Consider the following 21,961-nt stretch of genomic DNA (forward strand, 5'->3'; position numbering starts at 1 on the left):
GTGCTAGTCAAGGCTCATCTAGATTGCATGGCCTTAACTGTGAACGGCACCGTTTCATGGGCTGGCTCCACCGCTGAGTGAAATGGAGAGATGGAGATGGAGAGACAGAGCTCAGTGCTAACATCCAACTTCCTCCTGTTTCCTCACTGCGGATACGACACGACCAGCTGTCTTAGGCTCAAACCACCATGATTCCCCCACTGTGAACCACCCAGAACTGTGAACCCAAATAAACCTTTCCTTCCATAAGTTGCTTGGGTCATAATGTTGCCATGGCAACGAGACAAGAAGCTACTATAATACCAAACCTTCGTTGTTAGACAGGAGCCAGAACAAACTCCATAAGGACAAGGAAGAGATATAAAGTTATGCTGAGAGGAATGTGTCTGGCCAGGGACAGTGAGGCCTCTTTGGTTGTGTGGGGACCAAGGACTCTGATCTCCTGGGTCTTGGGAGGGAGCCTAGAGTGTCCAGCTGAGTGGGAGAGTTCTGGCTGGACACTCAGGCTTAGGCCTGCTGGGTAAGGAATATCATGTTTCAGCATTGTCCTAGTTTCTCCTGGAAGTCTTTGGGTTCCTTCTGCTGCTACCATAGGAGAGCCATCTGTGCTATTTTCCAGCCAACCACAGCCTTGTTTCTCCACAGCCTTTAAGATGGCCAGTTTCTAAGTTTCCTTGAAAGAAATCTTGCCAGGAATGCCAATGGGTAAAAGATAAACAAGTGGGTGATTTGAGTGTGATGGTAAGTATGGGAAGTAGAGGCAGGGGGATCATGGCAGGGCCAACTGTGACTTCCAGGCCAACTAAATGAGACTCTGTCTTACAAAAAGCAAAGAAGAAGAAAAGTGGGTGAGGATGTTAGAACTCAGGCATTGATGATTCTTAAACTGACTGAACCAGGATTTAAACACTGGCCAGGGTAAACAGGAACAATGTCTAGCCATAAAGGCCCCTAAGCAAGGGAAAAATTGATTCCCATACTTTTTAGTCTCATGACCCATGGAAGATGGGTTGAGTCTAACTTGGAGATGGACAAGATTTGGGACAGGGAGCCAACTAAGGAAGTTACTGAAGTCATCCAGACATGAGTTGGTGAGAGCTAGACCCTTGGAAGAAGGAAGAAGGCTTATAAGATTCAGAAGGTAAACAAAAGCAGCCCAGGAAGCTCCTGAAACTTGCAATATTCATAAGACTCTCCACCCCAAGCTCATAACACAATAATCTATAGAAAGAATGTAACAGGGAGCTGCCTGTGGGTGCAAGGGTCTCTGGGAGTGCAGAATTGTGAGTTGTCATTCATGCGAGGGTGGGTTTCCTGCCTATTCACTATGTTCCTATAAGGAACCCCAGGAAACTTACCAGCTCTCTAAGCTAGATTTAGGTGGAATTGGTTCTTTGATTGGTCATCAGTGCCTTATTGGGGTGAATAAATGTTTAGATCTCCCCAAGAAAAGTCACAAAACAATCAGTTTCAAGAATCATTCCTAGGACAAGAGATGACGCAATGGTTAAAAGCACTCAGTGCTCTCTCAGAGGACCCTGAGTTCTCTCCCAGCCATGATGTCTGGGGGTTCACAATCACCTGTAGTGAGAGAACCTCTAGTTCTATGGGGTCTGACAACTTCTTCTGGTATCCTTGGGCATCTACATACATGGCATGAACTTACATAAACACATATACATACACTCACTTATAAAAATAAAACTATGTTTTTTTTAAAAAGTAAGAAAAAATTTCTAAGTGACATACACCTGTAACCCCAGCACTTGGGAGGCTGAGACTGGAAGATCACACCTGTAAAATAAAAATAAAGTATAGCCAGGTGTGGTGGCACACACCTTTAATCCTCAGGAGGTAGAGGCAGGTGGATCTTTATGAATTTTAGGCCAACCTCATCTATATAGTAAGTTCCCAGACAGCCAAGGCTATGTAGAGAGATTCTGTCTAAACAAACAAACAAACAAACAAATAAATAAATAGAAGAGAAACTTGGCGCTAGAGAGAAGAGCCACGCACTGGCAGACATGAAATGGGCAAGAGAATAAGCACCTGGCAGAAAGGAAAAAGCTTGAGTCAGAAACTTTAGTGTTTCACAATTTTCTCCACACTTGTTTTCTTCTTCAATGGTACCACCGTTACTACCTTTACAAGTGAATAAATATATGTGTGTGTGTGTGTGTGTTTAAGAGAACAGCATGGGATATGTGGGAAATGTTAGAGGGAGAAAAGGAAAGGGGGAAATGATAGAACTGTATTTTAATCTCAAAAAATATTTAAACATAATTAAAATATTTAAAACATAATTCGTTTTTTGAAGGAAAAGAAATCTCCAACCCTCCCCGTGACTTCCTTTTGTGTTGTCATCTGCTGCTGGGCATGGCGCCGCCCTTTGGTGTGGTTCATATACCCAGTGAGACTGACTCCCTTGGAGAGACGATTTTTTTCCTTTGTGGATGGTTGGGGATGGGAGCTCATGTCCATGTCTCCATCTCAGCGCTGGGACCAGGTCAGGTCTGGGTCTGTGCAGGCGTTAGGCATGCCGCCACAGTTGACAGCGAACTTTCTACACTGAAAATCAAACCCATGCTGTGAACACCCACACTCCACAGAGCCAAGAAGTTCATGGCCCTGACAGTCTGCAGTGCACGCTCAGTTAAAAACGAGCAGACAAAACCTTTCTTTTTCTTCCATCTGCCCTTGTTCATTGGTTTGTGACAGGTCTCACCAATCCCAGGGCAGCCCCAAACCTGCTCTTTGGGCCAGGATGACCTCGTACTCTGACTCTCTCTTCAGCCTCTCCAGGGTTGGGATCACAAGTGTGTGCCCCCAAGGCCGACTTCTTTTCCCTTTATTTATTTACTTAATTTTAAAGAAGCATGGTGCCCATAAAAGATAAGACTGGCTGAGAAAATGAAGACGGACTACTGGATGGATGACCCTTCTAAATGGAGGGCTTGTCCCCCGTTCCGATTAAACAAACTTGTGTTGCCTTTCACTAAATTCTGCCCCAAGCTGGTCCTTGGATAGAAGCGTGTAGTAGAGTCCACAAGTCAGGACTCCCAGCTCCCATGTGCATCCACCAAAGCAGGAGCCACGGGAGCATGCTTAACGACCTAACCGAGCCTGGCAGGCTGCACCTGTATGGTGACAGTCCTGCTGGTCCTCGAGGGGCCATGTGCCACCTGCGTCCTCCTCTCACCCCCACCCCCACCCCCACCCCCTTCCCCTCCGCGGTGGCAGTTCCTTCTAAGACGCCCGCTGAGTGCTGAGTCGCTGAGAGGCGAGCTCTCCATGTGACTTCAGTTTCCGTCGGTTCCTTCCGCAAGTGCTAAAATAATCTGATGCCCCAGAGCGAGTAGGCAGCGCGGCAGCGGCAACTGCTGTCCAGGAGGCCGGGCCCCCGGAGACGATGCGCCCCGCGGAGCCGCCTGGGCCTGCGCGAGCAGTGAGTATTTCGTGCGTGGGTTCACCGCCGAGCATTGCGGGGCTACAGGAGGTGGGCGAGCTGGGACCGGGTTGGGGAGGCGGCAGCCCCCACCCCCACCAAATCCCACCCCACCTCCCGCCCAGGCTCAGGCTCAGGCTCAGGCTCATTGTGAAGTTGGGTTTGCGATATCCAGACTCCCGCCTCTGGGCTGGATTTGGGGGCGACAGCTTTGGTGTAGGTGGAAGTCTCAGGAACTCTTACAGCTGAGAGAGGAGGTGTGATGTGGGAGAGGCACTCAGGGCTTTACAACCAGCTATGGACTGATTCCTGGCTCTTCAGGGAGAATGTGAACAGGTTAGGGAACTTTTCTGAGCCTCCTGTTTTTCTCATCTGCACAATGATTAGTGCTCCTTGCCTGGTCTGAGTGACCCGACGTCATGAGAGGACGCTGTGAACTCTCAGCATACGGGTGTTCGCATCAACTCCTTTCCTTTGCCCCTCAACGTAAATTGAGACCTACCATTACACAGGCAAAGGCACGGAAACTCATCTACAGTCGCACGTACTTAACCGGAATCTTCCCAGGGTCAGCTGTGTGTGTTCAGCCAGAAGACAGCAAAAGCCCTTCTAGAGCCTTTGCCCTGGGTAACTTGAACTGGGGTATTATTTGGTCCACAGCTACCCAAGTGTGTGAGAGAGATGAGAGCCAGGCTCTCCTAACTCCCGTCCAGTGCTCTGCTATAGTCCTCTTGGCCTCTCCAGACACAGACACACAACCATGGACCCACACGCACACACCCAGGAGCTGGCCAGGGAAAAACACTGCTCTCCGGGCAGTTGCTAGCTCAACATTGCCCTGTGGCAATGAACACGTGCCCCACTGTAACTAGGTTCAGAGCAGACTAAGGAAGGTTTTCCAGTGTCTCTCTCTGCTACTGACTGTGAGGTACAGACAGTTTTCACAGCTGCAGGTGTTTGAGGCCTGGGGACACCCCCATAGGCTCTATATGTGAGCCCCAGAGTTCCTAGAGGAGGTTAGAGATTCATGGGCCCAGAGGGGGGAAAAGAAACCTCAACGCTTAGGTTAAAATCAAAACCAAACAGCCTCACAGAGAAGGCACCTTTATTTGACTGGTCCCTCGAGAGAACTCTGGACAGTGGCACACACTCCACCTGACTGTCCTGGAACTCAATAGCTTCTAAGCGAATCCCGACTGGTGCAACTTGTGAAGCAGGAGAAAAACCCTTTCTCTTTAGTGATATCACTGTCCCTGGATAGATTCTCCGGGAACTAGCTTCTGTACTGTGTCTAATATAAGCTAGAGACACAGAAGGTTGTAACAGGGCCAGTCTTCTTCATAGTCCCTATGACTGGAGTCAGGGGTTAAGATCCAACCGAAAGACAAAACAAAACCCAGAGAAACAAAACCTGGACTTCTAAAGGAAGCATGGTTTGGTTGATCAGTAAAATGTGCCCAACACTGCTGAACTGCAGGTCTGAAAATGGCTAAGTGATGTAGTTTATATGATAAAACAGAGGAAGGGGGGGAGTGTGTGTGTGTGTGTGTGTGTGTGTGTGTGTGTGCGTTTCCCTCAAAAAGCAACCAAGCAATTGTTATCAGGAGCAGGAGAAATGAAGTTGCTAGACAGACTTTCCAGGACAAACAGAATCTGGGGCTGAGACCCAACATTTTGTGTCTTCGCTGTGTGACTTTAGCCTCAGGAGAAGGGTACAAAGGAGGAAGCAGGAACTTTGCCCTGGTTCTCACCAGTGAGGTGGGTACAAAGAACACGACTGGGACCAGTGATGTGCTCGGCGTGGCCACAAAGTTCTGTGAGGTCCCCGGGGACTCCCCTCTGTCAGCCCCAGCCTCCACATTTACCGCCCTCATCACTGTCCGTCGGCTCCGCCTTCAGTGCTACTGCCTGCTCCTACCTCTAAGAAAGATAACCATCTGGAGGGGGTTTCTCCTCAGGAGACAGCATTTGAATGCTGTGACTTTTCTTCACACTGCCTCTGCTCAGTGAGCCCTAGATATCTCTGGTAGCCCTGGTCTCTCCTGGCTTTCCTGGTCTTCCTTGGGTGCTAAGACTTTGCACTGACCCTTAGGCTCCAGGGTCAGCTCCCTCCCTGCCTGGCATGGGGCGGTCTTTCAACTTCAGGCAAGTTCCTGGTCCTTGTAACCGCCCACCAAGGTACAAGTACAAAGAACTTCCACGTGGGGACTGTTCCTCACGCCTCAGCCTCCCCAATGATGGTCTGACAGGTTTTCAAAATTTGTGTTTGCTTAACTAATGTGATGGATCAGAGTTTAGAAGATATCATTAGATCCTCTGGGACTGGAGTTAACAATAGTTGTGAGCTGCCATGTGGTTGCTGGGAATTGAACTCAAGTCCTCTGGAAGAGCAGCCAATGCTTTTAACTGCTGAGCCATCTCTCCAGCCCCCACTTACACAAATGTGTAAAGAGTTCCATTGTTTTATATGCACCCTAAAGTATTTTGGAAGAGATGTATTGGTGACCGTGGTGTTTGTTTATTTGTTTGCTGTTGATGACTGAGCCCAGGTCCTTGGGCACGCCAGCTCAGGCTCTTGTACTGATCAGCCAGGTCAGAGTTCTTCCTTTGTTCTGTCTCCCACCCTTTTAAAGGTTTGTTTTGAGATCAGGTCATGAAATTGCACAGGCTGGCCTCAAACTCACCATCCTCCTGTCTCAGTCTCCTCAACGTTGAGATTACAGATGTTTCACAATGCCTAGCTATTTGGTATTTTTTTTCTAAATATTTTATTTTACCTGTGTTTGCATATGTGTGAGTGTATGTGTAGGCACAATATGCATGGAGGAATTCACAATCTCAGAAGAGAACATCAAATCCTGTGAGACTGTATTTCCATGCACTCATGAGGCCCCATATGGGTGCTGGGAACAGAACCTATGTCCTCTGCCAGAGCACCGAGCCCTCTTAACCAGTGAAGCATCTCTCTGACCCTATCTATTTGTGCTGGATTTTTTGTTGTTTGTTTGTTTGTTTAAGATTTATTTGTATTGCTTTTTAATCATTTGTGTATGTGTGTATGTGTGCAAACCTGCATATGCATGCAGGAGCCTATGGAGACCTGAAGCATTGAATCCTCTGGAGCTGGAGATGTTGTTGTGAACTACCAGATATAGGTACTCCTTGCAATTTGTTTTTAAATATAATAATGATGATAATGATAAATGAGCTGGGCGGTGGTGGCCCACACCTTTAATCCCAGCACTCAGTAGGCAATGGAGGGGAATTTCTGGGAGTTTGAGGCCAGCCTGGTCTACAGAGTGAGTTCCTGGACAGCTAGGGCTATACAGAGAAACCCTTGAAAACTCCAAAATGAAACAAACAAACAAACAGACAAATAATATGATGAATTGAATGATAAATAAAAATATGATAAAAATAAGTACAGTAAAATGTTATAAGCAGAAGGTAGGTGGTGGATATACAGTGGCCACTGACAACAGACTTTTTCAATTTGGCTCTGTGTTAAAGGTTTTTTTTTTATATGTAAATGTTGGAGGAAAGTTTAGTTGCTAGTAATTAATAACTACTCAAATTGCTTCTCATAAACATAAAATTAAAATAATAAAAAAAAACTTGCAATGTGCTATCATAGGTCATCCTTCAGATGAACCATTAGGCTATAAACAGAAAGGGGCTCCACGAAGGATAACTAGGAATCTGGTAAAAGAAGACCACAGAAAGGGTCTTTCCTGTGAAATGTGTGATTCAGTCGAGGACCGCATGCATCCCAGGGTGGCTTGAGGTTTGGGGTGTTGAGGTGGAGTTGACGCGGAGCCCACAGGCTTGAGTTTGAATCGAAGCTCTCCGTTCTCCAGGCACTCAACCACACCTCTGTGTGCCTCGGGTCCCTCAGGGGCGCCACCATTTCTACTAAACCGTGCATTTGTAAGGAGTCCCTGCTTCTCAAAGAGACCGAGTTGGAGAGATGGTATTTTCATTCTGACTCCAGGCTAAAATAAGCCTTAAGTCATCCCTGTGGTCTCTGTGTACGGTGCCCTACAGACTCTGGGTGGTCACCTTCCCCAGGGAAGTCCAAGATTCATGGTCACAGCCAGGCAAGGAAGGAGGGGGTATGGCTCCTTATCTTAGTTTCTCCTCAACACTGACTCGCTAGCACAGAAGACCTCTGCTTCCCATTGGTTCACTGATGCCTGGCATCACCGAGGCGTGCATCTGCCCTCTGAGTGGGGCTGCTGAAGGCTGTGTGGGTCCTGCTTCCTCCTGAAGAAGCATGGTGGCTGGCCCTTACTCTTGCAGAAGTTACCAGTGGAAACGAACCTGTGAAAGGAACAGAAAAACTAATGCAACGCAGAGTGGGCGTCTGAGGAAATTAGGCGTTTTCTCCTATACAGAGGGGAACCTCGTTGCCAGCCACAGTGAGACACACAAGAGCCAGCTGTTATCTGTCAGTCACTTGCATTTTTGATGATCTGTGGCTAGAGGCATTCTGTGGCCATGGAAGGAACAAAGTGAGCTGACCTTTCTTGGTTTGCATGGGCTAGCCCTGACCACACAGGGAGCCAATTTACTCATCCGTGGAAATGGCGTTTGAGCAGGTAGTGAGTGCTTGAAGCAGTCCCTGTAGGAAGAGCTCACTTTGGGGTGGTAGGGAGTTCTGCTGTAGCCCTTAAGCCTCTATTCAAGCAGAGGCTTGGACTCAAGCACTGCTCTGCCTGGCCAGACCTGATGCATGTGCTCAGAGGACACCATGAGCTCTGTATTTGACAAGTGCTTTGGTGCCATTCCACAGAATTCCCCAGGCTGGCTGCCCTCCCCGCTCCATCTTTTTGCTAGGATTTCCAGCTCTAAAACAGACCTGGGTAGGCCCTTGGAAAATTGTGCAGGCCAGATTTTGCTCAACCTGACCCAAGCTAGAGTCTATGTGGGAAAGGGAACCTCAGTTGAGAAAATGCCCCTACCAGATTGCTTGTAAGCAAGTTTGGGGGACATTTCCTTGTTTAATGATTGATGTGGGAGGGCCTAGACTACTGTAGAAACACCTGGGCAGCTGTACTGGGTGCCATAAAAAACAAGTTGAGTCAGGCAGTGGTAGCATACAACTTTAATCCCAGCACTCGGGAGGCAGAAGCAAGTGGATCTCAGTGAGTTCGAGGCCAGCCTGGTCTACAGAGCTAGCTCCAGGACAGTCAAAGCTACATAGAGAAACTGTCTCATGGGAAAAAAAAGAAAGAAAGAAATGAAGGGAGGGAGGAAGGAAGAAAGGGAGAGAGAAAGAAGGAAGGAAAGGAGAGAAGGAAAGAAAGAAATAGAGAGAAAGAAAGGAAGGAGGGAGGGAAGGAAGGAAGGAAGAAAGAAAGAAACAAAGAAAGAAACAAAGAAACAGAAAGAAAGAAACAAAGAAAGAAAGAAACCAAGAAAGAAACAAAGAAAGAAGGAAGGAAAACAAGCTGAGCAAGCCATGGGGAGCAGGCCAGTAAGCAGCATTCCTCTGTGGCCTCTGCTTCAGTCCTTGTCCCCTCTCCAGGTTCCTACTTTGAAATAAGCCCTTTCCTCCTGAGTCGGTTTTGGCTATGTTGTTTATGCAGAATCGTTGAGTTTCTTAGTTAGAAACCCAGCCAGGACAGAAAGGCTACTTTTTCTTAAAAGAGTGGCCAACTCCAAACTTTGAATAAAAATTTATTTGTCAGAGGAGTCCTGCGCAACCAACCTTCCCTTCTTCATGCAGAAGAAATGCACTAAGTTCAAGGGGCAGGATTCCATTGATTTCAAATGCTGCTGCTCCTTGCCTGCTCATCCAACACGTGTCCCAGAGACCAATACAGCAGGGCCCCAGTAGGACAATCATCTGCTTTTGAGGAAACTGTCTTGCTCTAGACGTGTTTGAACACAAGTCACATAACAGTGTGTGAGGGCTGTCTGTCATGATGCTACCTTCTGAACATTCTTTGAAAACTTAATCATGCGCTGGAGAGCTTAAGTCAGCAGTTAAGAGCACTGACTGCTCTTCCAGAGAACCTGAGTTCAATTTCCAGCAACCATATGGTGCCTCACAACCATCTGTAATGGGATCCAATGCCCTCTTCTGGCTACAGTGTATTCATACAAATAAAGATAAATAAGTCTTTGAAAAAAAAAAACTTTGGATCTAGTAACACCTGCATTGCTGGTCTCATTTTATTGGAGAAGAAATTTATTAAACTTAAGAACTGGAATTATTTTGATTAGAATTGGAATTATTGTATCATGAAGAATGCATTGTGAAAGTTGTTTTTCAGAAGTTTTTAATCTCACATTCTTTTTTTTTTTTATAAAGATTTGATTTTATTTATGTGCGTGTACTGTAACTGTCTTCAGACACACCTCTTCTGAGGGCATCAGATCCCATTACAGATGGTTGTGAGTCACCACATGGTTGCTGGGAATTAAAATCAGGACCTCTGGGAGAGCAGTCAGTGCTCTTAACCGCTGAGCCATCTCTCCAGCCCCCTTTATTTTTATTTATTTGTTTATTTATTTTGGTTTTTTTGGATTTTTTTTTTTTTTGAGACAGGGTTTCTCTGTATAGCCGTGGCTGTCCTGGAACTCACTCTGTAGACCAGGCTGGCCTCGAACTCAGAAATCCGCCTGCCTCTGCCTCCCAGATTGCTGGGATTACAGGCGTGTGCCACCACCGCCCAGCCCCCTTTATTTTTTTAATTTTGAAAATTTTCAAGTTATAGAAAGGTTAAATGAAAGTAAAGTAATTTTTTAAAAGCACAATGTTAAATTGAGTAATTGGCTCACCAATTTAGAGAGCATTTTGCTTTTACCCATTTACCCAAGTCATTGAATGTAGATGTATGTGTATGTAGATATGTATGTGTATATAACTGATAGTCAATAATACTATCTTTGCTTGTTTTTTAAGGGGGGGTGTTCTTAGTCTATATCCAGGGTGCCTAGAACTCATGGCAGTCCTTCTGTCTCAGCCTTAGGATCATAGATATGAATCACTACACTGGATAAGACTTTGACCCTTGAATACTCCAAGTCAGCTTTTTTTTTTTTTTTACTTTAAATTCTATTCAATACAACGTAATCTCCAACTTCACTGAGGTGGCTGACCACATCCATGACCAAAGCTGCCTCTAAACTGGAATTGAGCCAGCCCCAGCCTCAGCGCTCTTGTCAGCCCCACGGGGCACAGCACTCCTGAAGGTGTCTGGGTTTGCCTCCCTCTTGTGAATCCTGCAGGCCGCTCACCCTCTGGACCTTTGGGCCGGGGCCTGCCAGTCTTGGGTCGGCTGCGGCGCAGGGTGGCAGGCACGATCCCTGGAGGTAGGTGCAGGTAATCTCGGAGATGCTGGATGCCCTCGTTCGTAAGGTACCAGAGAACTGTCTCTGAGCGAATTGCTCCTTCTGGGAGCCGCGAGTTGAGAGACTGCATGGCCTTCATGACGTGAAGGTTGGGGCACGTTCTTGTCTGCCAGCTCTGGGTGTTTGGACGTGTGGACATCTTTTTTGGCAACCATCACGCCTCCCTTAAAGAGTTCATAGGTGGCAATCCGATTCTTCTTGAACATTACCATCGCGGCGGCTGCAGGGTCCGAGGCAGAGACTGGCTCCAAGTCAATTTTTCCCCCCTTCTCTTCTCCCTCTTGCTCTGCCCCTCCCCCCATAGATTTTGTTTTGTTTTGTTTTGTTTCTCATTACAGATGGTTGTGAGCCACCATGTGGTTGCTGGGATTTGAACTCCGGAACTGCTGAGCCATCTTACCAGCCCAAGTCAGTTGTTTTGTAGGGCAGTACAGCCAGGTTGCACCTGGGTTTCATCATGACTGGGTTCAGGGCATGCCCTCACACTTGGGGACTTGAGGACAGAGGACTGCACCACTTCCAAAGTTCAGAGCACCAGGACCACTCACCATGGGTGTACTGGCTAGTTTTGTGTGTCAACTTGACACTGGCTGGAGTTATCACAGAGAAAGGAACTTCAGTTGGGGAAGTGCCTCTATGAGATCCAGCTGTGGGGCATTTTCTCAATTAGTGATCAAGTGGGGAGGGTCCCTTGTGGGTGGTACCACCTCTGGGCTGGTGCTCTTGGGTTCTATAAGAGAGCAGGCTGAACAAGCCAGGGGAAGCAAGCCAGTAAGAAACATCCCTCCATGGCCTCTGCATCAGCTCCTGCTTCCTGACCTGCTTGAGTTCCAGTCCTGACTTCCTTTAGTGATGAACTGCAACGTGGAAGTGTAAGCTGAATAAACCCCTTTCTTCCCCAACTTGCTTCTTGGTCATGATGTTTGTTCAGGAATAGAAACCCTAACTAAGACAGTGGGGGTCTCTAGATCTGAGTTTTGCTGAAGGCCACGAATCTTGTGCCAAGAATCTTGCTTCCTTGCTGCCTTGCTTTAACACAAAGGCAGACTTGCTTTCTCCTGGAGGTTTCTCTCTCCCCCGCTATGCAGTCACACCGGCTGTGTGCTCAGAGTGTCACCTTAGCATGTGATGCTGCAGCCTGCTTCTTATGACCCCTGCTCCCCAATCCCTAACTTCTTATCTCTAATACAGAATGCCTCTGGCAGCTGCCTGCCTCCTCCACAAAACTCCATTCTTTTTGAAGTTTAAAAAGCTTCTCTGATTTTTTGAGGAGAAAGCTCTTAATTATCTGATAATGTATGTATGACACTTGCTAATGGCTTCTTTAGCAACTGGATGTCAGTCCCTTTCCTGGCAGCAGCTGGTACAGCAGGAACCGTTGGAGGGGTGGAGAAGTGGAGATGCCATCCGCCATCCTGGGTACCTGGAGTGGGCTCCTGGAGAGGGCTCCTGGAGAGGGCTCCTGGAGAGGGCTCCTGGAGTTTTCTAGTGGGATATGATAACTTCACTGTTTATCCGGGTCCCTGCAGTGCAGTGTCCCCCAGGAGCTTTCTGCAGATGTGTAGTCTAGAAGAGTGTTCCCAGCCTGAGAAGTTGCTAATTTTAAAGTCTTTTACTTCTTCTCCATCATTTCAATCTTGCACGAAGGACCTCACAGGCACGCTTATCTGCGTACCCTATTACCGAGCTACCCCCAGTCCGGGAACACCAGCCCTTGTTATCTTTCTTTATGAGAGCCTCAGAAAGTTGACTAGACTGGCCTCAAAATTGTGATCCTTCTGCCTCAGCCTCCCAAGTTGGCTGGAATTCAGAGCAGAAGCCATCACCTCTGGTTCTACGTGTTTATGGAATACTGCTTGGAGACCATTTTCATTGACATCCTTAGATATCAGAAAGGAAGCAGAGGGCACCTAGACTGTTTCAAACAGAAAATGTCATGCAGGAGATTGTCAGAAAACTATTGAAGAGGCTAAGAAGCCAAACAGTAACCCCTTGGCCATGTGGGAATCTGTATCCTAGGTAGGAGGGAGGAAGGGAGGATGGTAGTCCCAGAGTCTGGGGTCACCAGGAAAGGCTCAAGGGAGGAGGAAGGGAGAGATATTTTGGATTCTTCACTCTCCTGCCTGCTAATGTCCCAGCAGTGCTCCCCACACCCAAAAATGCTATGGGTCACCTGCTACCAGGACTTGGGGAGCAAGTAGAGCCTTCAGCTTGTCACAACCATGTGGGGGATGGGGGTACCCTGTGAGGCCAGAAGTGTTGGTTCCCCTGGAGCTGGAGTTGTAGGCGGTTGTGAGTCACATGACAGGGGTACTGGTATCCAAACTCTACAAAAGCAGTGAGCGAGATTAGCTGCTGAGCTGTCTCTCCAGCCACTTGTTCTGATTGCTAATACAGACCTTGAAACCCAGCCTTCCCGGATAGATGTTATGTATTTAATTGGTGTAGCGATGCAGCCATCACTACAGCAGAAGTTCACTCTGCTGTCTCTTTTTCTGTACCGTCATGGAGATGACACGTAAGAACAGCAGCCACCCAAGCCGCCCGGGGCCATTCGGAACTCATAAATAGTAATTAGGTTATTAGCGGCTCTCACGGTTAATGAAGCACTTTCATACATAAAAACCAGGAATAGCCACTACAACCGTCCTCTGCGGTTCACATGGAAGTCTGTGAGTGGACGTCATTGCTCCTGGTTTTTTTGGGAGGATTATCTAAGCCTTGGGGACTCCATACACATGATAGACAGTGGAGGGAGAATTTAAACTCTGGACTGTCAGGTTCCAAACTCTCTTGTCTTTCTATGACATTCTGTCACTCATGGTCAGACAGACGTTGCCCTTATGGGTATGGCAAGATTTATTCTTGTATGTATGTATGTATGTATGTATGTATGTATGTATGAGTTTAGGAGGAAACAATACATTTAAATTTTGTAAACATTTTGGTGGTTCACAAATTAAAATTACACTTGTGGGTGTGCTGAGCCAGGCTTATCTAGCACGCCAGTCTAAAGCGTTGTGCAGTCATGGAGAGCCGCACTCCCGGCCTGCTCACATCGAGATTTAGTTTGTCAGTATTCAGGGTACAGCAGCACGTAGCAGCCCACGCATGACAGGAAGTGGAGAAGATTTACTGTGCTGACAATTCCCATTTCCCCATCTCTCCTCCGTGAGCCGTGAGCCGCAGGACACAGGACGTTCAGTGAGATGAGGACCTGAGGGAGCAATTCTTTAGCGTCCTTGGCATTTTCTAAGCTTGGCAACCTTCTCTTGGGATGGGCGGAGATCCCAAAGTTTCAGGGGCGCCTGTGGGTGTGTGGGAGGGTGCCAGGAGGACAGAGAGGCTCTGCATATGCCATCTGTGCCCTGTGCTGGCCATGGCACGATAATCTCTGCACGTGTGCAGAAATGGAAAGAGGGTGGGATTTCCAGAGGCCAGCGAGGACTGATCCCAGATTGTTTCTGTGGAACTGGGAGCTGACCCAGCCTCCAGTGATGGCCGAGGCTGATTTGTGTTGTTTTGTTTAGTTTTTTTTTTTTTTTTTTTGGCAGTCTAGTTTCACTGCTGAGCGTTCATAACTGTCCAGGATGTTAAATTGCCTTTCGGGACAGTTAGACATGCTAGAAAAAAAGCTAAGAGGAGGGAGGCAAAGGTGGCTGTGTGTGTGTCAGTGGAAAGGTCCGGAAGGGTCATGGAAGGTGAGGAGGTTCTTGTTAGCAGGGTGCAGCTGACCCAGGGAGAGACTGAAGAGTTGCCCTGTGGTCCTTCCTGGGGGTATCCAGGCAAGGATGGGGCAGATGGACCTGGACCAGGCACTTGCTTCTGATGAGGCTAAAGGAGGGCAGGAATGCCCCTGGGCTGTTAGATCCCACCCTTGGAGGGTTGTCCGTGCAATTACATCTACTGAGGTGGGGGTTGGGGGATTCCCCAGTTTCCCACTATGGAGCTCAGAGAGGGAGACCTGGGCTGCTCTCAGCCCTTGATACTCAGACCATTTGGAACCCTGGATAGACCAGTATCATCCCTGGACCCTTATTCCCCTGGAATTTGTGAAGACGGTGCTGTTACCTCTTCACTGGAGACTTCTGTTATTAGATGTATCATTTCTAGCCATCCCAGGACTGCTGTTCACACACACAGAGGGCAACAGCTGCACTTCAGAATTTTTTAATCCATCCAAAGATTGCTTTTTCATTTTCTCAAATATTTTTTCTTATCCAAGTGAAAACATGAACATTGGTTTTGTTTTGTTTTTTGTTTTTTGTTTTGTTGTTTTTGTTTTTTTGGAAGGGCCATATTTAACAAATGTGATAGATAAATTTCTGAAATCCATCTATGTCTCTGTCTCTGCCTTCTCCTCCTCCTCTTTCTCTTCCTTCTCTTTTTCAAGACAGATTTTCTCTGTGTAGCCCTGGATGTCCAGAAACTCACTCTGTACACCAGGCTGGCTTCAAACTCAAGAGATCTGCCTGCCCCTGCCTCCTGAGTGCTAGGACTAAAGGTGTATGCCACCACTACCTGGCTTGAAAGCCTTCTTTCATCAAGATAATTAATATGTTTGTGAGTCTGGAAGCTAAAGTCAGTATTTTTATCCTAGTTTCTCCTTTTTTGTCTATTCATTCATTCATTCATTCATTCCCTCATTGATTCATGGTGTATATCTCGAGCTCATGTATATCAGGTAGAGGTGAGTTTCAGAGAGAAAGACTGCAGAATGGCAAAGCACAGGAAGCTCTGTGACCTCAGCCTTGGTACTCAAGTCCTTTGTGTTCTCCATGCTGCCCCTTTGGGGTTTCAGAGGTCAGCCACCTGCCCATTAAATGGCATAGGCAAAACAAAATGAGTTCTTGCCAGTGGTGTCAGCAAAAGGTTGACTGTGCTGGCTGAACTGAGAAATTTGAATAATCTGTGGTTTTCCACCTCCTTGTAGTTGTGGGCCTCTAAGACCAGACACATGTGGGAGCTAGCTGGCCCCTTCTGCCCTGTTGAGCAGCCCTGTTGGCTAATCTGCCTTACTCAGTTCTTCCTGGTCTTCCGTCTACAGAGCAGCACCTGAGATGGAGTTCCTGCCCCTTTGGCTTTGCCTGGGTTTTCACTTCTTGATTGTGGAATGGAGGAATGGACGTGGGACGGCCACTGCAGCTTCCCAAAGAGGCTGCAAGGTGGTGAGTTTCTCCTTGGGTTCTGATCTCTGCTTTGCCCCTGTCCTGATGAGGCCTGGTCTGCTTGGGAAGTGGATGTCTTGTCAATTGAAGGGGACATGGAGTGAACGAGTCAGACCCAGTATGTGCCTGTCCAGTACACAGTGTGCTCACTGCTCAATAGCAGGTGATTTTTCAGGCTGGCACTTGGGAAGGACCGGAAGTCCCTGCCCCACTGTTTCCCTCTGTACTGAAGACAAGAGGCCCCAGAAACAGGCCTAAGTCAACTACCAAGAGCAAGAACACCTGGCTAAGCCTCTGGATGACTGACTTCTAGTGTTTCCAGTCACTGAAGGAAGCACACCAGCACCAGAGAAATCCTGACTTCAAGGTTGTGTGTAAGCCAACAAAGATGGCTTCAGCAGCCTACAGAGAACATGTACCCAAATGGTACTCCAGAGCAAATGCTCATGACCAAGTACTCCAGAGCAGATGCTCATGACCAAGTACTCCAGAGCAGATGCTCATGACCAAGTCCTCATGACCAAGTACTCCAGAGCAGATGCTCATGACCAAGTCCTCATGACCAAGTACTCCAGAGCAGATGCTCATGACCAAGCTTAAGTCTCGGAAAACCCAGCACCTTGAGGTGGGGCACCTTGAGCCTTTTGAAGGCTTCTTGTCTGCACATGGAGATAGATTTAGTTCATCACTGAGGTCAGTTCTAGAAATTTGCCTATAACTGAAGGATAGAAAATGTCTGCTTGAGAAACACATGCCTATTGCGTCATTCCTCAAGCCCAAGAACTGGAAAGGCAGATTGGAAGCCAGAGTTAATACTTATATTCAAGATCTTTTTCAGTGTATTTGACGCTAGATAAAGAACATGTCCTTAAAGTTGATTAATCTTAAAGATGGTGGCTATCATGGAAACCAGTAGCCACCGTGCTTGAGGACACTCCAGTATGATGGAAGGGTCACCAACCAGTCTGCCTGGATTTAAATCCTAACCCCACTACTGCTTAGCTGGTGATACAAAGTCATTCTGTGCCAATTTCTTCATCTGTAAAATAGAAGTAATAATAATACCTGCTGGTCGTGGTGGCACATGTCTGACAACCCAGTACTAAGGAAGCAGAGACAGGAGGGTCAAGAGTTCAAGGCCAGTCTCAGTTACAGTTCAAGTTCCAGGCCAGTCTGAGTTACATGAGACTCTATCGATGATGATGATGATGATAACAATAATAATTTCTACTAATGGTATCATGACAGTGGGCTGTTGTGGTGATCAAATGCATTTATAACAAATTCTCATGATGATGCCTTATATGTAGTGAGTAGCATGTGTTATACCAAGATCATTAATATGTTATTATCAGTATCTGCCCAGCCTCATTTGACTGCCACCATTCCCTTACAGAGGCAACAACTGGCTTAACTTCACAGTAGCTTTGGGGGTCACTAGGCACAGGAAGAGGAAGGAGTAAAGTGTGAGTTATTCAGTTGCTTCCAGGGCTCAGTCGGGACTCTCTGCCTGGGAGGATATAGTAGGGACCAGACCATTAAAGAGGGTGAACAATGGGTTTCCTCTGGCTCTTATGATTTGAGGAGTCTAGAAGTTCAGCATTAGTCTCCATTGTTCATTACACGAGCCATTCAACCTTAGCATAAAAAGGGCATGGTAAAGTTGTCTGTGTGCTCAGGTGGCCCCACTGTCCTTTGCGCAACACTTTGGTGGATCTAAGAGAATTACAAAGGTCTGAGCGCCCTTTGACTACAGCAACTGCGGAAGAACAGGTTCCACTGCAGGCGGAGGCAAGCCTCTAAGCACAGTGGTCTCCAGAGAGGCCTCAGGAAAATGACGAGACACACCTGTCTCAGTGCGGAAATTCAATTTGTAGAAACGACAGTTCTCCACACATTAATGCAATCCTAATATTAATGCAGTAGGCCTTGGGAGGGGAGTCAAGGTAGGAAGGAACCTGAAAAATTCATTCTAAGTGTCTATGCTGAAATTTAAAAAAAAAAAGCCTCGAGTGTTCAACAATGAACAGCTTAATTAATTAATTAGCACATGCTGGTAATTACCGCTGATATGCTAACATTTATTAGCCATAATAAATGTGATTTGCATATATAATCATACTCAATCCTTCAAAAAATATTCTATGAGAAAATTATAAGCATAATGGCTAGTGACTTTTCTCTGAGAGGAAGGCTGAGATTATCTGAAGGTCTTTCTTTTTATCTTTTTTTCTTTATTTCTTTTTTTGAAACAGGGTTTTTTTTTTGTCTTCTATGATTTTTCCTTTAGTATTATTATTTTTTGTTTTATTAGATATTTTCTTTATTTACATTTCAAATGTTATCCCCTTTCCTTGTTTCCCCTCTGAAAAACCCCTGTCCCAATCCCCCTCCCCCTGCTCACCAACCCACCCACTCCCGCTTCCCTGTCCTGGCATTCCCCTACCCTGGGGCATCGAGCCTTCATAGGACCAAGGGCCTCTCCTTTCATTGATGTTTGACAAGGCCATCCTCTGCTACATATGCGACTGGAGCCATGGATCCCTCCATGTGTACTCTTTGGTTGGTGATTTAGTCCCTGGGAGCTCTGGGGGTACTGGTTGGTTCATATTGTTGTTCCTCCTATGAGAACTGCAAACCCCTTCAGCTCCTTGGGTCCTTTCTCTAGCTCTTCCATTGGAGACCCTGTGCTCAGTCCAATGGTTGGCTGAGAGCATCCACCTCTGCATTTCTCAGGCACTGGCGGAGCCTCTCAGGAGACAGGTATATGAGGCTCCGAGATAGGGTCTTATATAGTCCTGGCTGGCCCGGAACTCTCTATGTAGTCCAGATTGCCTCAAACTCACAGAGATCCTCCTGCCTCTATCTCCATGGGTCCTGGGATTCTTTGTGCTACCATGCCCAGTTTCTTTCTGTATATATATATATATATGTGTGTGTGTGTGTGTGTGTGTGTGTGTGTGTGTGTGTATACTTCAGTATAACATCAACTTTTTAGTTATTAGGTTTTATTTTAATAATCAAGTAAAGAATTTGAATTTGAAATTGCAAGGTTAGTTAGTTTCTTGCTCAGGGTCAAATTAGCATACTGCAGAGTCCAAACCTAGGCATCTTTGTATTAGCCACTACTCCTTCCAAGAAGGCTACTTCGTCTTGGAGACTCACTGGCCTTGTCCACCTGACCAGCCTGTAGAAAGTGATGCTATTGCTTTTCTTAACGTTCTTTTTTTCTGGACACCTAACCAACACCTGGATAGCTGATGGCTTTTGCAAACAACATTTCTGTGCATAAACCTCGTATGTTTTTGGACCTAGGTGGACGGAGTCGCTGACTGCCGGGATCTGAATCTCGCTTCGGTACCCAGCAGCCTTCCATCCCATTCCCGAATGCTCGTTCTAGATGCCAACCCTCTCAAGATCCTGTGGAATCATTCCCTCCAGGCCTACCCACGCCTGGAAAACCTCAGCCTGCACAGCTGTCACCTGAACCGTATCAGCCACTACGCCTTCCAAAAGCAAGGCCACTTACGCCACCTGGTCCTGGCAGACAACCGCCTCTCCGAGAACTACAAGGAGTCGGCCGCAGCTCTCCACACCCTGCTGGGACTTCGAAGACTGGACTTGTCTGGAAACTCCCTGACCGAAGACATGGCGGCTCTTATGCTTCAGAACCTCTCCTCGTTGGAGGTTGTGTCCTTGGCCAGGAATACCCTCATGAGGCTCGACGACTCTGTCTTCGAGGGCCTGGAGCACCTCATGGAGCTGGATTTGCAGAGAAACTACATCTTTGAGATCGAGGGCGGGGCGTTTGATGGCTTGACTGAGCTGAGGCGTCTCAACCTTGCCTACAACAACCTCCCCTGCATTGTGGACTTCAGCCTCACCCAGTTACGGTTCCTCAACGTCAGTTACAACATCCTGGAGTGGTTCCTGGCGGCCAGGGAGGAGGTGGCCTTCGAACTGGAGATGCTGGACCTGTCTCACAACCAGCTTCTCTTTTTCCCACTCCTGCCTCAGTGCGGCAGGCTGCACACCCTCCTGCTTCAGGACAACAACATGGGCTTCTACAGAGAGCTCTACAACACCTCCTCCCCCCAGGAGATGGTGGCCCAGTTCCTTCTCGTGGACGGCAACGTGACGAATATCACAACAGTCAACCTCTGGGAGGAGTTTTCCTCCAGCGACCTGTCAGCGCTTCGCTTCCTGGACATGAGCCAAAACCAGTTCCGGCACCTGCCCGATGGTTTCCTGAAGCAAACACCTTCCCTTTCCCACCTGAACCTCAACCACAATTGCCTGAAGACGCTCCACATTCGGGAGCACGAGCCGCCGGGAGCACTCACTGAGCTGGATCTGAGCCACAACCGGCTGGCAGAGCTGCGCCTGGCTCCGGGGCTCACAGGCTCCCTCAGGAACCTCCGACTGTTCAACCTGAGTTCCAACCAGCTCCTGGGGGTCCCCACTGGCCTTTTCGACAATGCCAGCAGCATCACTACAATCGACATGAGTCACAATCAGATTTCGCTTTGTCCCCTGGCGGTGCCCTCAGACTGGGAGGGGCCCTCCAGTTGTGTGGATTTCAGGAATATGGCCTCTTTGAGGAGCCTTTCTCTGGATGGCTGTGGGCTGAAGGCATTACAAGACTGCCCGTTCCAGGGCACCTCCCTCACACATTTAGACCTGTCTAGCAACTGGGGGGTTCTGAATGGGAGCATCAGCCCTCTCCAGGCTGTTGCCCCTACGTTACAGGTCCTGTCTCTCAGGGACGTGGGCCTTGGTTCTGGCACTGCAGAGATGGACTTCTCTGCGTTTGGGAATCTGAGGGAGTTGGATCTGTCAGGAAATTCCCTGACCAGCTTCCCAAGGTTCAAGGGCAGTTTGGCCCTGCAGACTCTTGACCTGCGCAGAAACTCCCTCACAGCCCTTCCTCAGAGAGTTGTGTCTGAGCAGCCTCTGAGGGGTCTGCAGACCATCTACCTCAGCCAGAACCCTTATGACTGCTGTGGGGTGGAGGGATGGGGGGCCCTGCAGCACTTCAAGACTGTTGCAGACTTGCCCATGGTCACTTGCAACCTCTCTTCCAAGATTGTCCGTGTGGTAGAGCTGCCGGAAGGCATGCCTCAGGACTGTAAGTGGGGGCAGGTGGACACTGGTCTCTTCCACCTCGTGCTCATCCTGCCCAGCTGCCTCACCCTGCTGGTGGCCTGCACCGTCGTCTTCCTCACTTTTAAGAAGCCTCTGCTTCAGGTCATCAAGAGCCGCTGTCACTGGTCCTCCATATACTGACCCGCGTGCCAAGACTGGAGACTTGGTTTGTGCCTCGGGGATGCTTCTCTCCACTGACCCCCAGGAGACCCCCAGTGCCTCTCCACTGGATCTTGATTTCTTCGGGGCTCGAGTGCGATGCGTTGATGGTTAAACTAAAATTTGAAAGAGTTCCATCCTTGGTCCCATTAACTTTTCCTGCCATCCTTGTGATTTACCCTCATTGTCCTGGTGAAATATTTATTAAATGACGTTCTGTGAGAATAAAGGGTGCATCTCATAAAGATTTTAAAAATCAAATGCCTCTTGTGTAATACTCTTCACTGGTTTCTCTTGGGTTATTTTTTTTCCAATGATCTTTCTTTAGGGGCATCTGTGCAGGCTAAGGGTGACAGTCTGATGCCACCTGACAACAAATACATCTCTTACTACATGTCCCAGCAGGGTGAGTGTCAGCCTCCTGGAGGTTTACCCAGGACAAGAATCTCAAAGTACTGCTGAAGGGTCTGGCACTAGATGTGAATTCTCCACTGTGGTAATGGCTGATTACCACAGCAGTGAGAAAAGAAGAGGGTATGGTAGCACCCTTTCCAGATGCCCGGCATTCACATTTGGAGTCTCTAATAGATGGACACAATGCTTCCATGGACAAGCTAAGAGAAGAGTAACTCAGCCTGAGTTTGTCTTCTCTGTGTCCCATGGGCTTTGCCTGCTCTGAGGGAAA

General features: G+C 47.7%; 1 protein-coding gene and 1 pseudogene across 2 annotated transcripts; one reads left to right on the forward strand and one right to left on the reverse strand.

Annotated features, from left to right (window-relative positions):
* The first annotated feature begins 3,294 nt into the window (after positions 1 to 3,294).
* Positions 3,295 to 21,537, forward strand: Nrros (negative regulator of reactive oxygen species). Of its 2 annotated transcripts, XM_052158309.1 has the most exons (3): positions 3,297 to 3,445; positions 15,852 to 15,972; positions 19,288 to 21,537. In XM_052158309.1, the coding sequence occupies exons 2-3, from the start codon at positions 15,865 to 15,867 to the stop codon at positions 21,256 to 21,258; spliced, it is 2,079 nt and encodes a 692-aa protein (XP_052014269.1). In that variant the 5' UTR covers positions 3,297 to 3,445; positions 15,852 to 15,864; the 3' UTR covers positions 21,259 to 21,537. The 2 variants fall into 2 exon arrangements, with proteins under 2 accessions (XP_052014270.1, XP_052014269.1); XM_052158310.1 differs by lacking the exon at positions 15,852 to 15,972 and having other exon boundaries at positions 3,295 to 3,445.
* LOC127665779 (40S ribosomal protein S10-like) lies at positions 10,536 to 11,016 on the reverse strand (annotated as a pseudogene).
* Positions 21,538 to 21,961: the final 424 nt, after the last annotated feature.

Source organism: Apodemus sylvaticus, chromosome 15 (genome assembly GCF_947179515.1).
Source record: "Apodemus sylvaticus chromosome 15, mApoSyl1.1, whole genome shotgun sequence".
In the NCBI taxonomy this organism is placed as follows: Eukaryota; Metazoa; Chordata; class Mammalia; order Rodentia; family Muridae; genus Apodemus; species Apodemus sylvaticus.

Excerpts from the sequence above, each read along its gene's own strand:
- Nrros (XM_052158309.1), top strand. The coding sequence starts at position 15,865 with ATGGAGTTCCTGCCCCTTTGGCTTTGCCTGGGTTTTCACTTCTTGATT. Across the intron at positions 15,973-19,287 it reads CCCAAAGAGGCTGCAAGGTG|GTGGACGGAGTCGCTGACTG; the intron begins GTGAGTTTCTCC and ends TTTTGGACCTAG.